The following is a 14716-nucleotide window of genomic DNA, read 5'->3' on the forward strand; positions in this document are numbered from 1 at the left end:
GACTGTCCTCTTTGAAGCCGGACCGTCGAGACAAAGTTTGGTTTCATCAGTGAAAGTGTTTTCTGTCAGTGCTGACTGTTGCTGTTCATGTTTAATATCTGCCTCGTGATTGTGAGGAGATCAACCTGTCTTTGATGACTCATGGTGACTGACACAGTCTGTTCTGTCTCTTCTGAGCTAGGTCAAGCCTTGCAGGGGAGCGGCACTGATGTGACTGTAGTTTGGATAAGGCAGAGTTTACATCAGGTCCACTAGCTCGACACGTCGCTGTGATTTGTCTCGCTGCGTCTCTGAAACTGAGTGTAATGATGCTTCTGGTTTGAAATGTTGCTTTAGGTTGAAAGCCTGTTGAAAGCTGCCCTGATGGTTTATTCACAACTTGTCATTTTGCTGCTCCGTCGCTGAGCCATCTTGTTATCAGAGGCAGATATGTTTCTGCTCCTATGACTTTACCCTTGTTTCTCTTTTTCCTTTTTTAAAGAAGACAGTATGACAAGATGTGGCAGATGTTTTCTTTATTATTAGAGCCAAAAGTCTATGCGTATTTGGCTTTACACAGCAGACACAGAACAGAAATAATAAGATAATTTTTTTTTTTTTTTTCACTAACATACACATAATTGCAGCATGACCTTATACATAAATGACAGAATAGGTCATAAAAATGGCTTGTATAAGAGAAGCAGCAAGAGGCGTACCCAACAAACACGTGGTTAACGTTGTGATGGTTACAGTTTGGTTAGGTTAAGGCAACAAAACTACTCAATGAGACCTAAAACCTGGAAATAAGAAAGCATTTTTGCACTTGCACTTCCCTCGTCTCAAAGTCTGTTTTATTTTGGAATGGGTTGTGTTAAACTCTCGGTGGTATTGCCCATGCTGACTGGCCTCTGCAGCTGACTGGCCTCTGCAGCTGACTGGCCTCTGTAGCTGACTGGCCTCTGCAGCTGACTGGCCTCTGTAGCTGACTGGCCTCTGTAGCTGACTGGCCTCTGCAGCTGACTGGCCTCTGTAGCTGACTGGCCTCTGCAGCTGACTGGCCTCTGTAGCTGACTGGCCTCTGCAGCTGACTGGCCTCTGTAGCTGACTGGCCTCTGTAGCTGACTGGCCTCTGTAGCTGACTGGCCTCTGCAGCTGACTGGCCTCTGCAGCTGACTGGCCAGTTTGGGTCAGCATTCCCAGCTATGGTGCTGCATGGCTGACTAGATTAGATCCAGGAGGAGCGCCCTGCTGCCCCTCCCTCAATGACTCCCTCCAGCTCCTGCACATCTGGCATCTCCAGATGTGGCTGTGAAAACATTGTACCCTCTCAGCCTCCATCTGCTGCCAACACATGCTGACCCCCCAGAGAGAGAGAGAGCTCACTACGTTTATTTAAGGCTTCTCACTCAGGTGGGGGGGGGGGGGGGACAATTAGTCTGTTCCCTTTTTATTAGGTTGATGTGAATATTTATGATTTTCTTTATGTGTCATCTAAAGAAGCATCCAACTATTGTGAGATTTATAAAGACAGGGCATTTTAAGGTGGAAGGCAGGTGTATTTGTGCTTGTTGGCCTCATGGTGATTATTGCTAATGCTCCCAATGAACACACACACACACACACACACACACACACGCACGCACACAATCAAGCAGTTGATCTATCCCATGCTGGCTTTTTAAAGGTCGTTTGACTGAAAGTACAAAATATAAAGCTACAGTGACGGCTACAGTTCTCCACTTAACTGTGTTTATGATTAATAGTCAGACTTCTTATAGAATTAGAAGAAAAGATCGTATTTGTGTGTAAAGAGTTATCTGAACAATTAGGAGAAGATGGGGAGAAGAACTAGTTCAGGCTCTTTCAGGAGGTCTGTGAGTGTGTGTTACAAACCTTCCTCAGCTCACTTCATTATCACTGTCATCATGTTTCCAGGGTCCATAACAAAGCTCTGTTTTGTGAGAAGGAGGCAAAGGAGTCAGCAGTCTTCTTGTGATGCAGCATATGACTGAGAGAAAAAGCAGAGGAAGAGGAGGGGGAAGATGAGGTGGAAAAAAGAGGAGAGGAAAATAGAGAAGTAGAGTAACACTGAGAGAGAGGAAGACGAGAGGAAGACATGAAGGGATCGAAGATGAGAGTGAGAATGGTTAACAAGAGTGAAAGACCAAAAATAAGAGATGTATGGAGCCTGAGTGGAAGGTGTGAATGATGATACATGAACAGTATGGAAGATGTATTGAGACGGAAACAGGAACACAGGGATGTATAAAGACATAAAGAGCCTCCAGTGTGCCATCACATAACACAGAGACAACACATCAGCTGGCCAGTCAGAGCTGTGACTCATCTGTAGTCGGACACTTCTCAGTTAAAGTCGTCACAAGTGAGGAACTGCTAATGTTAAACTAGGAAAGATGGATTTTAAGAAGGGATATGATCACATGTGAGTAAATGGTTTCACATTTAAATCTATTTAAAGAAAAGTTAAGAAACTAGATTTGACTATTTTGCTATACTCGTGTGTGATTTCATTCATTTTAACACAAGAAAGTCTACAGGGAGGAGGGAACTAGAGAAAAGAGCTCAAAGTGAAAGACAGAACACAGATGAATGAAAGCAAGAGAGGACATGATGATGGGGGAAAAGACAGAAAGACAGGAGAAAAGACAGAAGGACAGAGGAGAAAAGACAGAAGTAAAGAGGAGAAAAGACAGAAGTAAAGAGGAGAAAAGACAGAAGGACAGGAGAAAAGACAGAAGGACAGAGGAGAAAAGACAGAAGGAAAGAGGAGAAAAGACAGAAGGAAAGAGGAGAAAAGACAGAAGGACAGGAGAAAAGACAGAAGGACAGAGGAGAAAAGACAGAAGGAAAGAGGAGAAAAGACAGAAGGACAGGAGAAAAGACAGAAGGACAGGAGAAAAGACAGAAGGAAAGAGGAGAAAAGACAGAAGGACAGAGGAGAAAAGACGACAGAGGAAGTGCCTCTGAGGAAGAGCGAGGGAGAGAGAGAGGGATTCTATCAGTTCACTGTTGTTCTGCTGTAGTCTCTCCCTCACTGTCCTCTCTGCTGTAGTCTCTCCCTCACTGTCCTCTCTGCTGTAGTCTCTCCCTCACTGTCCTCTCTGCTGTAGTCTCTCTCTCACTGTCCTCTCTGCTGTAGTCTCTCTCTCACTGTCCTCTCTGCTGTAGTCTCTCCCTCACTGTCCTCTCTGCTGTAGTCTCTCCCTCACTGTCCTCTCTGCTGTAGTCTCTCTCTCACTGTCCTCTCTGCTGTGGACCGGAGTAGACGCAGTGTTTTAGAAGGAGACTGTTGGTGCTTCCGTCTCGTGAACTTTCTTTGATTTTTGAGGAGCTTATCACCTGCAGCAACACTTTTTGTCACCTATGATCGAACAGGACATTATGCTGAAGTTTAGAGTCAACCAGTGCTCCAGGTGTGTGTGTGTGTGTGTGTGTGTGTCTGTCTGTGTGTGTCTGTGTGTGTGTGTGCTGAGTGACCTTTTTGCTGTGTTTTGTTAAAGGTTCATGATGCTTGGTTGGTAATACCGATAGTAAAGTCATGTATTTAACTCTGTTTGGATCATGTCTCCCTGTCTTCAGCTCTTCGTCTGCTTCACATTTCAACTGTTGTGGTGATGTTGCATTGACTGAACTCTCTCTCCCTCTCTCCCTCTCTGCCTGTCTCTCACTCTATGTTTCCCTGCAGTCACAATGAGCGAAAGGTGACCTGTAAACACCCGGTGTCAGGCATCCCCTCCCAGGACAACTGCATCTTTGTTGTAAATGAACAGTAAGTCTCTCTGCACTCCGACACACCCACACAGCATTGTATGCTTCTGATTTGTGCACTGATTTGAAAGGTCAGTGGACACACAAAGCACTGTTGCAGCTGTGCTCTGCAGCTGTGACAGTGTGTGAATGTACTGAGTGTTGATCTGGAGGGACTTAACTATACCACACTCCAAAGTCCAGACTTTTGATATGACCAGACAGGACGTAAGAACAATAGAGTGGTAGGATGAGTCATATTAAACATGTCCCCTCTGTTTAATGCAAAGACACTGCTAGTAGAATAGGAACACGTCATTTGGACTTAAACAGTTAACGTACTCTGAATATCAGAACTTCTGCAGCCTCTTTTGCTTGTGTCTCTTATTGTTTTCCTTGTCACTTGATTGACATCATTTCACAGCGTTTCATTCAAATCACTCACTCAATAACTCGCTCTTTACAATGGTGGCAGGTTCTCCAACGTCAATGAAAGATAAATGTCTCTATTTTTGTCTCCATCTATGGAGACAAAAATAGAGAGAAGGTGCTCCTTTTAACTTATCATGTTGCCTTGTGAAAAGAAATTCCGGCTACGTTTTAGTATCAGATCAACACATCCTCCGACCGAAACCACTGAATACTGTCGGTCGATTGCCAGTGACTTCCAAAACTACATGTATCGCCGTTCTTTAAACATCATGGCTGTTGCAGCGTATGAGCCATACACGATCCAGACCTTCTTCGTCTGCTCACAGGTTGGTTAGGTTTGGGAAAACATTGTGGTTTGGGTTAAAGTAACTCTGTTACGTATGTAACTTTAGTTCTATAACATACGTGAGGTAACTTCACTACGTCACTTAGTTAAAATAACTCCTCATTGACTTTCGCTTCAACACTGGACATGAACAGCGGTCTCCTGGGTTGAAGTCCTGCTCCCTTTAGAGACTTTCTCCTACGTCTCCTCACTTCCTCCTCTGCTTTCATAGTAATTATTACAACCACCTAAACGTTTTTGAGGTAGGGGTGTCATGAAAAATCGATTAAGATGGGCTTTCAATTTTGATCATCAAAATCAAATCTCTCTATAATACAGATGTTACTGGTTTTAAAGAAACAGGCTCCAGATCAAAGCGATGACTCTGCTGGTGGACTGATGCACTGTGGAGCCACCGTACATTCTGCTCAACTCAGCATGTCAACACTTTTTGTACCTTCTAGCCTTCCTCAATATTTGTGTTACTTTATATCGTCATCGGAAAGAAAGTGCCCGGCCTGTAGTTGTTCCTGCTGGCCATGATGGCTGTCACCTATAATTTGTGATTATGGCGTTTCTTCAAGAAATGATGGTGGCTTTGTTGTTCAGTGTACATCAGGTACAGCCTGTTTTGTATGAGAGCATTTAACTGTGGTGTTGTGGAGGAATGACTGCATCATCTGTAAGCCATGTTAAAGCTCTGACTGTTGGATGATGGTCCTTTTTAAATGTCCTAATCAGAGACAGTGTATCCATGCAGCTGTGAGGACTTTAACAGAGCATCAGTGTGCAGCTGCAGCTCTCCAGCAGCATGGACGCCCACACTGAGAGCAGTAAGACCGGGCTCTTATCACAGTCTGCACTCTGTTCACCGCTCCAAAGCCTCTGTCTGGTTTTCACGACACAAAATATTCATCGTAGAATCCGTTTTCAATCCAGCTTCTGAGCACGCCCTCTCTGTTGGGTGTTGTTGTCTGAGCTTCCTGGAGGCGGTGGTTGAATAGAAAGCAGAGGATTGTGGTTGTTATACCGGCCATAAATCATCTTTTCAGTTCGTCTGATCACAGCACAGCTGCACACAGACCAACAGCCCTGTGTCTGTTTCTGACCACGTAACTGTCAGTTTTTGCCACATGTTAATGGAAAACACTTTATTGAAAATGTGTCTAGATGTGTTTTTCTGTGATAAGTGCCAAAAAACTGCATTATTTTTGTGCTGTGTGACGGCAAGTCATTGTTCTCCAAACCAAACAACAAAATATCTCATTTGTAACTGTCCTCCAAGATGAGTCATATATACAGTATGCTTTCTGAACTGACACCCCATAATGCCAGGACAGCGTGGATTGTCCAACACCATCAGAAATATAAATAAAAATAAAAATAAAGTAAGTAAGTAAAAAATATTATAAAGAGATTAACTGTATATCCACATTTTCTGATCTGCCAAAGCAATGCTTAAGATTTAGTTAGGCACAAAAATGCTGTCACGTATCAAAAAAAAAGGTTTTCTTAGGGTAAGAGAAAGATTGGGTTTAGGTTTGAATAGCTTCTTTTTCCAAAGAACAACTGAACACCCCATGAAAATCTTGTTTTTGCCAAAAATGAACAACGATGGAAAAAATGCCACCTTCTTGCCCTGTGTTCCAAACTGCACTGACACTGACGGCCCCATGACTCTCATAAAGGTCGAGCTCTCTATGCTTTTTTATTCTAATGAATACATAGATAAACAGCTCTGTTTAATGCTAACATGCCATAATCATATAAACAGAAGCACAATAGCCATCCTAAACATACCTCAGGCTAAAAAGGCTCCCCGGCACAACAGCTGTTCACTGCTGTAAGTGTGTGCTCTGTGCTGCTGGGTTAGCTGAACAACAGGCTCACAGGCTGTGCACTGTGCCTGAGCACATCGTTGTCATTGCTAACCATATCCAGCTACCTCGTGTCTCGCTCACATGTAAGACAACAATCAACATGGCTATTGTTAGCACTCACCGCTGTCAAGCTAGTGTGTTAGTGCTGGGAAAGTCTGGCTGCACTTTCTCTGCCATTATTGAGCCAATAGCTTGCTAATACCTTTAGCCATACATCCACCTAGCCCTGTGGAAGACTCAGTCATGCGACGATTGGATGGGCTTACTCGAGGCCTGCAACAGCCACAGCTACTGCATTATTTTATTTGTGAGAGCATTTGATGTTGTGGTTTCTGTAAAGGAATTTTCTACAATTATAACAAAAAATGCTTGTAGAATAACTGACCAACCTCAGCTTTAAGAATATTCAGACGGAATTAAAATGTGAAACAAATATTAAAATATCCTCAATGAATAAAACATCAGTTCAGTTCAGTTCATTTTCTTGACCGCTTTATCCATGAGGGTCGCGGGGATGTTGCCGCTTTATCCCCCCTTTCGGGGGGTTGCGGGGGTTCTGGGGCCAAATCCAGTGTTCATATGGGTGGAGGCCAGGGTATATCCCTGGACGAGTCGCCAGCTCATCGCAGGGCCCTCTGATGGCAGAGGCTGCCACACAAGGTGCCAACTGCGCGTCAGGAGCAATTTCGGGGTTCAGTATCTTGCTCAAGGATACTTCGGCATGTGGCTCGGTTCTGCCCAGGGGAGCCGGGGTTCGAACCAGCGACCTTCTGGTCGACAGACAGACAGGTAGACAGCAGATGATATAACAAACAAGACGGATAATCAGTGGAGGCATGATAATCTCCTGATTATCATGTTATTAACTTAGCGTACATATCTTATCAACATATATCTGTATATGTACATGACCTCAGTCATTTCTCCTGACCTGCTCTACCCACTGAGCCACAGCCGCCCAACCTCAATGTAAACAAAATCATACAAGCCAAACTATGAATAAAATGAACTCTCTGGCTTGTATTTCAAAACACATCGGGCAATTTGAGGTCAGGAGAAATGACTGAGGTCATGTACATATACAGATATATGTTGATAAGATATGTACGCTAAGTTAATAACATGATAATCAGGAGACTATCATGCCTCCACTGATTATCCGTCTTGTTTGTTATATCATCTGCTGTCTACCTGTCTGTCTGTCTGTCTGTCTGTCTCCCTCCTCCGTCTGTATCCATGCAGCTCTCTATGGTTTGTTTATAGCAGCCATGCTACATACTCACAAATCAAGACAGATCTCTCTGAATGTTTTCCCTCCCTCACTGTGTGCTGTCAAATGACCGACTGCTGGATGCTCCCTGCCCATCAGCTCTGAAATGGGATCCATTCTGCAGACGACACGCACACACAGTTCTTACAAAGAAACTACTTTCTCCTCCCCTGGAGATGAGCTACAACACAACAAAAAGTCAGGATGACGCTGCTGAAATGAAATTTAGGAGCCGTGCCCCTGAGAAAGACAAACAAACTGCAGCAATTACACGCTCCACCTCCAAAAGAGTCGTCAGGATGGTATTTCAATCCGTTCTCGCCTCTGAACTGTGCAGCCGAGATACCGACCCCCACCACACACACACACACACACACACACTGTCTTAATACTAACAAGTTTAGTGGAGTTGCACTCTCTGGGCAGCACCTCTCTTGCTCTTTCACTCACACACTCGCTCTCCAACACTTTCACACTCACCCCATTCATCTCCCATCCCAATTATCTTCTCTGTCACACTGCTGCTGTTAAGGAGTGCTGAGCTCTGTGTGTGTGTGTGTGTGTGTGTGTGTGTGTGTGTGTGTGTGTGTGTGTGTGTGTGTGTGTGTGTGTGTGTGTGTTATGTAAATGAGGTGTGTGCGGTTTGTATTTTTAAACTTGTTGAGCAGAGAGGAGGTGAGAAAGTCTCGGGGAATGAAAGGTGTTTAACTGCACTGATGCTGCTAATGAGAGTTTCAGCTCGTTCCGCCCTGACTGGCATGAAGATGAAAGGTGAAAGCAGAATATCTTTGCTTTAAAGTTCAGTTGAAGTAACTTGCAGACATGATGAATGTGATTTGACCTGCAGACACAAAGCATGGCGTTTGTGGCTGCAGTGTTCACTGCAGCCCAGGACATGAGTGTAAGACTTGATTAATCTGCAGCCTTAACAAGTGTCATGTGAAGTTAGCCTGGAGGGCGGGGCTTGAGGAAGGCTTCTGGAGTTTGAAAACAGAAATGGTTCAATACTTGGTTAGGTTTCAGAAAAGATGGGTTGAAATAGACCCTGTCACACTGTCAAATACGTGTTTGAAGGGATAACTTCTCCCATGTCTTTAATTTTCCAGTCTTTTCCCCCCAAGTCGCTAAGCTATAACATTATAAAAACATGATTGTTCGGTCAGAATGATGGCCCTGGAGCAACATTAATTATGCTGTTCCAGGAACAACAACATAGCAATATCAGACCATACAAAGTTTTCGTCCCAATGGTAGCATTAGAAGAAAGATCTTGGGGTCACCAAAAATCTCTGGATCATGAAAATCCATTCAAGATTCCATGGGGATCTAGCCAGGGGTCTAGATATTCACTCAGCAGCTGTGGGAGAAACGTGAGGCAAAGATACCGTGTGACATAAAAGAGATGAGTGTCAGCACTAAATGATATTAAAGACTGACAGACTTGATGTCATGTGTTTTTTTGCTGCTGCCATCTGAGTGGTTGATGATTGAATTTGTTTAACTTGCCACTGTGGCTCACTCTCTGAGAGCACCGTAACAGATCATGTGTAATAGTTGTATGGTTCTGGTAACATGACGCATCAGATGGTTTGTTACACAGAACGGAGCTGCTAGAAACTGTTTGGAGAAGGGCAGGCGCTTTAAAAAACACTTGACAGGTGATTGGACGAACCATCGGTCTATCATGGTCTAACTCTAACCGATCAGATCAACAGTAGGAGAGCAATACCCCCAGTGGAGACAGTTGGTAAATCAAACTCTTACTGAAGTCAGTAGAGAGAAGAGCAAAACCATCTTTTCCATCAAGAAAAGCCTGTAGTGCCGTTCTTTGTTCTTCTTTCAATAAAAAAAACTCTCTGATAGAACTGATGCTAATGCAGCTACACTAACCTCTTGAGGAGCCAGTGCTGTTTTCAACAGTTACTAACAGTTCTTGCTGTCGGCACATCTGAACCACGCCCGTAGCAGCAAGTTGTTCCTTATAGAACACTAGCTTGAAGCCTGGCGAGAGGGAGCAGCTGAATTCTCAAGATCACAAGATCATGTGATCTTGTGATCTTGACAATAATGCTGCTTCACAAGGCACTTTTCCTGGACTTATGCAGGGATTCAGTGTAATCTGTCCTGCCTTAAAACACGTGTCTGCCTTGGTGTAGGGGTTTAAAGGTGCCAATGATACAATGAAATACAAGGAAGTCCAGTTGGAGTAACAGAGGAATGTTTAAAGCGTGTGAGACATGGAAACACTGAACAACTGAACACAGACAGCGTTCTGGAAAAGTTGCCATGGCAGCAACTCTTGTATCTGTTGTCTTCACAAACGGTGGTACACAGTAGAAACGCAGTGTTCACTTTACAATGCGTGCTTGCATGTATGTGGTTGGCCAGTCCAGCACCTTGCTAGATAACATAGCATTGCAGCAATACTTGAGCTTGGTTCACCTTTTTTTCCCAGGGGACCTTGCGTTGTTTTGATGGAGCCCTCTGCATTTTCACCTGTGCTGCACCAATGGACTGGCTCCATTCAAATAAATGAGAGGCGTCTTAATGCCACATGAGCCTCGAGTCTCTTCACACCTTCCTTCCTCTCCAACCTTTAAATGAATATGAAAATCAATGAGCTGAAGTTCTAAGCTTTCCCTCCAGGGTCGGTATATTCTCAGCCTCAGAGAGCTTCTCAGGTTAAATCCAGCCGAGGTGATTCAAGTGATCCTCCAGAAACTACCAAAAACCTGCTCTGCTTGGTTGAAACAGATTCAACTCTTGGAAAAACAAAACCCATTGTCACGTAGCCAAAACCAGTAAGCAGGCAATCAACTTGGCAGCATGAATGACCAACGGACACAGGAGTGAAACACAGTGTTTCATGTGTATTCACTCAGTTTGTCTCCGTGTACCAGTTTATAATACACTGTAATGATATGCCTCTCATCCTTGTTATTAATTGAAAGTAAATGTGTTTTTTCATCTTTTGACATAGACAAACACTTTAGGGCAGGCATGCTAGTAGCATAGCAACATGGCAACTATTCCTCTGTTGCTTAACAACAGTTTAGATACTGCATTATCGCCACCTTCTGGATCGAGTAGGTCAAAGTTCACAACATTACATCTGTGGCTAATCGACTCATTCTTCTGAGTGAGGCCTAGGAGGTCATTGGAATGATGTTGAAACTACATTAAAGCAAAGATGGTGCAGTTGTTGGGGAGGATTTGTGTGGAGATAGGTGGTTTATTTCAATCAGCCATTGAAAAACTTAACGCAAACACCAGACAGTGAAGTGCAATACTGCTGGGCTTTGCACTGGTGCCTTTCATGGTGGTACAAACATGTTGCTAATCATATCCGAATCCCAAATCCCATGTTTACAGATTATCAGAATCAGAATCAGAATCAGAAATACTTTATTATCCCCTAGGGGAAATTGTTTGTGTTACAGCTGCTCCCATTCAAAGTTCAGAATATGCAGAAGTAATAATAATAATAGCAATAATAATAATAATATCAATATCAACAAAAATACAAGAAATGTACATATATACAGAGCAATAATGCCACACTCAGAGCGAGGAATTAAACAGTTTGATAGCCACAGGCAGGAATGATTTCCTGTGGCGCTCTGTGGTGCATCTTGGTGGGATCAGTCTAGTGCTGAATGTACTCCTGTGGCTGAACACCATGTCATGGAGTGGATGAGAGCCATTGTCCAAGATGACATGTAACTTGGACAGCATCCTCCTCTCTGACACCGCCATCAGAGAGTCCAGCTCCACTCCCACAACGTCACTGGCCTTGCAGATCAGTCTGTTCAGTCTTTTTGCATCTGCTACCCTCAGCCTGCTGCAAGCACACAACAGCATAGAGTATAGCACTGGCCACCACAGACTCATAAAACATCCTGAGCATAGTCCGGCAGATGTTGAATGACCTCAGTCGTCTCAGAAAATAGAGACGACTCTGTCCCTTCCTGTAGAGGGCATTTGTGTTATCAGAGTGTTGATGCGATCATATGCAATCAGAACAACCCAACCAGTCAGCCAAGTTGCACTACCCTCAGCAGCTTGGATGGGACCTGGACATCCTGTTGCCCAATCTAGACATCCAACATCTAGTCATATGGAGTGCTACTCATTACTACAGAAAGCCTACAAGCTGGAAGAATGGAGTGTTTATCAGACACTAAAGGCACTTGAGGAGGTGTAGTATTTAAATACACAGTATGTGAGAAACAGAAGAACACCATGTTTCTGTCAACACATCTTCATCAGGGAGGCTATTGTTCCAAGGTTGGACTAAGTGACTCAGGCAGAGATGTTCATGGACAAGACAATATTTAAAAGTTTAATTCACATTACGTTCAGTCTCGTTTGCCGACTTCCTTCCTCACTCCCACTTTCTCCTGGGAGTTATATTGGCAGGTGACCAAATGAAACGCACCATTACCTTGAACAAAATAACAGATTTCTCTGGCTTTTAACATTGTTGGGAACATTTAGGATAGTTTAAGTACACAAGTTAACAATATATAACAAAGTCTTGTCGTTTTTGGACATTTTGATGCAGAAATGTTACTGCTACATCATTAAGTGCTGCATTTTTATCCCTGCTAGCCATGTCAAGTTTGAATTAAGAGATTCATAAAATCCACATCCACAAAGTTGCTTTTTAAAACCCCCTGGGGGAAGTTTTCCTCCTCTCACCGGGATGAACAGTACACCTCTGCAGCTATTGCTTTTATTATTGACTGTCTAGTTTTGTGATACAACTCAGTAATATCTTGTTCTGTTTGTCTCCCGGATGTTGCGTTCATACTGCTCTGCCCATCCTAACAAGTTAGGAGGAGTTTTCAAAGGAGTGTGTCTTACTCATCTGGCTCAGTCCTGACCCTTTCTGACACTTAGTCTCTTTCTTTCTCTCTTCCTGCTTCCTCCATCTGTCTCCTCACTTAATTATTAACAGATTCCGCTCAGACATCTTCAGATGTCAGATTGTTCAAACAACAGAAAGATAAGAAGATAAGAAGAATAACAGTAGAAAATGATAATGGACAGACACACAAGACTGACTGAAAATCTGGAAGACAGACAGACAAAGAGGAATAGAACAGATATGGTGATGTTGAGCTATGGGAGGCTCTGAACGATGGTGGGCTGACGGGTTGATCAAAGACATAATAACGTGGCTTTAAATGAATGATCAGTTTGCCTGGAGGGAGGCAGATTGGTGTTTAGAAGAACAAAGAGTTTTGAGTTTGACCACAGAGGCTTCCTGTTTGCCCTCACGTGATGTTTCATTTGCACATTTCAGTCACTAACCTGACCTCCAGTGATGTGAGAAATACCCTCATTCATGTATTGTTTCATGTTTAATTTTAATGTTATGATTTCTGTCTATTATTCCATGTAGCACGACTGAATTTAATTTCACTTTTTGAGTTCTTATTATTTTGTCATTCTCTCTCCCTCCTTTGTTTCTAGCGTGAGTTGTGGAAAGCTTGTCCACCCTGACAAGCCCCTAGAGGCTCTCACCAGGTAATGATCGCTCACTTCGCAAGAGCTGCTTTGGCTTCAGCTTCACTTCCAGCCTTGATACTTGCTACTATAATACTATTTCCCTTTCCACTAAGTCCCGTCCCTTCCTGTGTGCCCCATGGGACCTTATTGCGGAAAAAAAAAATTGTAGAGCAGTCACTGGTGTGAGGCAACTGTTTGATCCCACACATATGATGTTTGTCAATGTAAAAGATCATCTTCTACATGAGAAAGTCACAGTTTGTCGTAAAGATGGTAAATTATCATCTAGTTTTATGTAAATCTGCTCAGTGAAACTACATCATATCGCTCACTATACGTCACCAACACCAACCTGTTTTATGACAAAGTGAGACTTTCTCAAGTTGAAAAAATAATCATGGCAAAATTCAAATGGGATCAAAAAATGATTTGTCTCTCACCATCGACTGCTGTACATATTTTTTCTGAAGAAGGGGGAACTTGGCCTCTGTAATGTCAATGACTAAAACCACAAGTGTTTGCTTGCTGCATGTGTTGTTAGCAGTGGGTAAGTTCAAACAACAGCTTCACATGTGAGGGAGGCTACTCTTCCACTTCCACTTCTGACAAGTTAAATAAGAAGATCAATGCCAACATCTGTAGAAATAAGTTTGTGAAAACAAGACGCTGTAGATTTAGAAAAAACTAAGTGGATGTATCTCAACACCTATTTATTCATTGTGGCTCTGTTCAGTCTGTAGCTAGTCACTGTTGGTTCTGTTGAAAACCACTCACAAAACCCATCCAATGTTTTTTAACAACAAGCCAACACAGTCTCACAATACAGTTGTTCTTTATAATCCATGAGGTTTGGCCTCTTTGGACTATTTCCCTTCTTCATGCTCTGTGGAAGTAGGTGATGTTGTGCCAGAAACCCCTATAACTGGGCATTAATGCATAGTAGTCCATCCAGGATTCTTCCTCTAGAAAAGGATGTTCACTGCTCTTTTGGGAAGTAGTTAATCTGACAAATATGTGCCAAGCCAACTACTAAATCCTCATGCTATAAACCTTTCCTCTTGTAGGAGTCTCCCCTTGTGTGGCTTATCCAAGTGTAAACCTGTCTGCCATGGTTATCACCCATTGGTGTGTGGACTACAGTATGAAGCCTGAAGTGTGGCAATGTAGCTTTTGCCATCTTCTTTTTTAGCAAGATTGACTATATTTTGGGGAGAGAGGTGCTGGGGAGAATACGAATTGCTACGCCTCTATCCTGATTTGATCAGAGTCTCCTGAGGACATGCCATGGTAGTGACTCATCGATCAAAGGTAGCCAGGCCTAAGACTTAAACCTTAAGTTTGGCAGGCAAATGTATGTCTAGTTTCGTTCTCCTTCTCCGATAGACAGCAGCTTTGCTTAAGTTCTTAATGGGAAATATGGGACTGTCCCTCATGCAGTGCATTTTTATTCATCATATCGTGTACAGTCACGTACAGCACTTCCTGTTGTAGCATTCAGTCATTTGGGACTCAGCAGCAGCTGTTACGCTGGGACCTAGTGCCAAA

The 14716-nt window shown here is 43.3% G+C and overlaps 1 protein-coding gene across 1 annotated transcript in view; it reads left to right on the forward strand.

Annotated features, from left to right (window-relative positions):
• Positions 1-14716, forward strand: part of LOC141008430 (pleckstrin homology domain-containing family A member 5-like) — a 236955-nt gene that overhangs the window by 153783 nt on the left and 68456 nt on the right. The window contains exons 4-5 of the mRNA XM_073480795.1: positions 3689-3772; positions 13136-13189. Coding sequence (XP_073336896.1) covers positions 3689-3772; positions 13136-13189 — 138 coding nt within the window. The remainder of the gene's footprint in view (positions 1-3688; positions 3773-13135; positions 13190-14716) is intronic.

This window comes from Pagrus major, chromosome 14 (genome assembly GCF_040436345.1).
Source record: "Pagrus major chromosome 14, Pma_NU_1.0".
Lineage (NCBI taxonomy): Eukaryota > Metazoa > Chordata > Actinopteri > Spariformes > Sparidae > Pagrus > Pagrus major.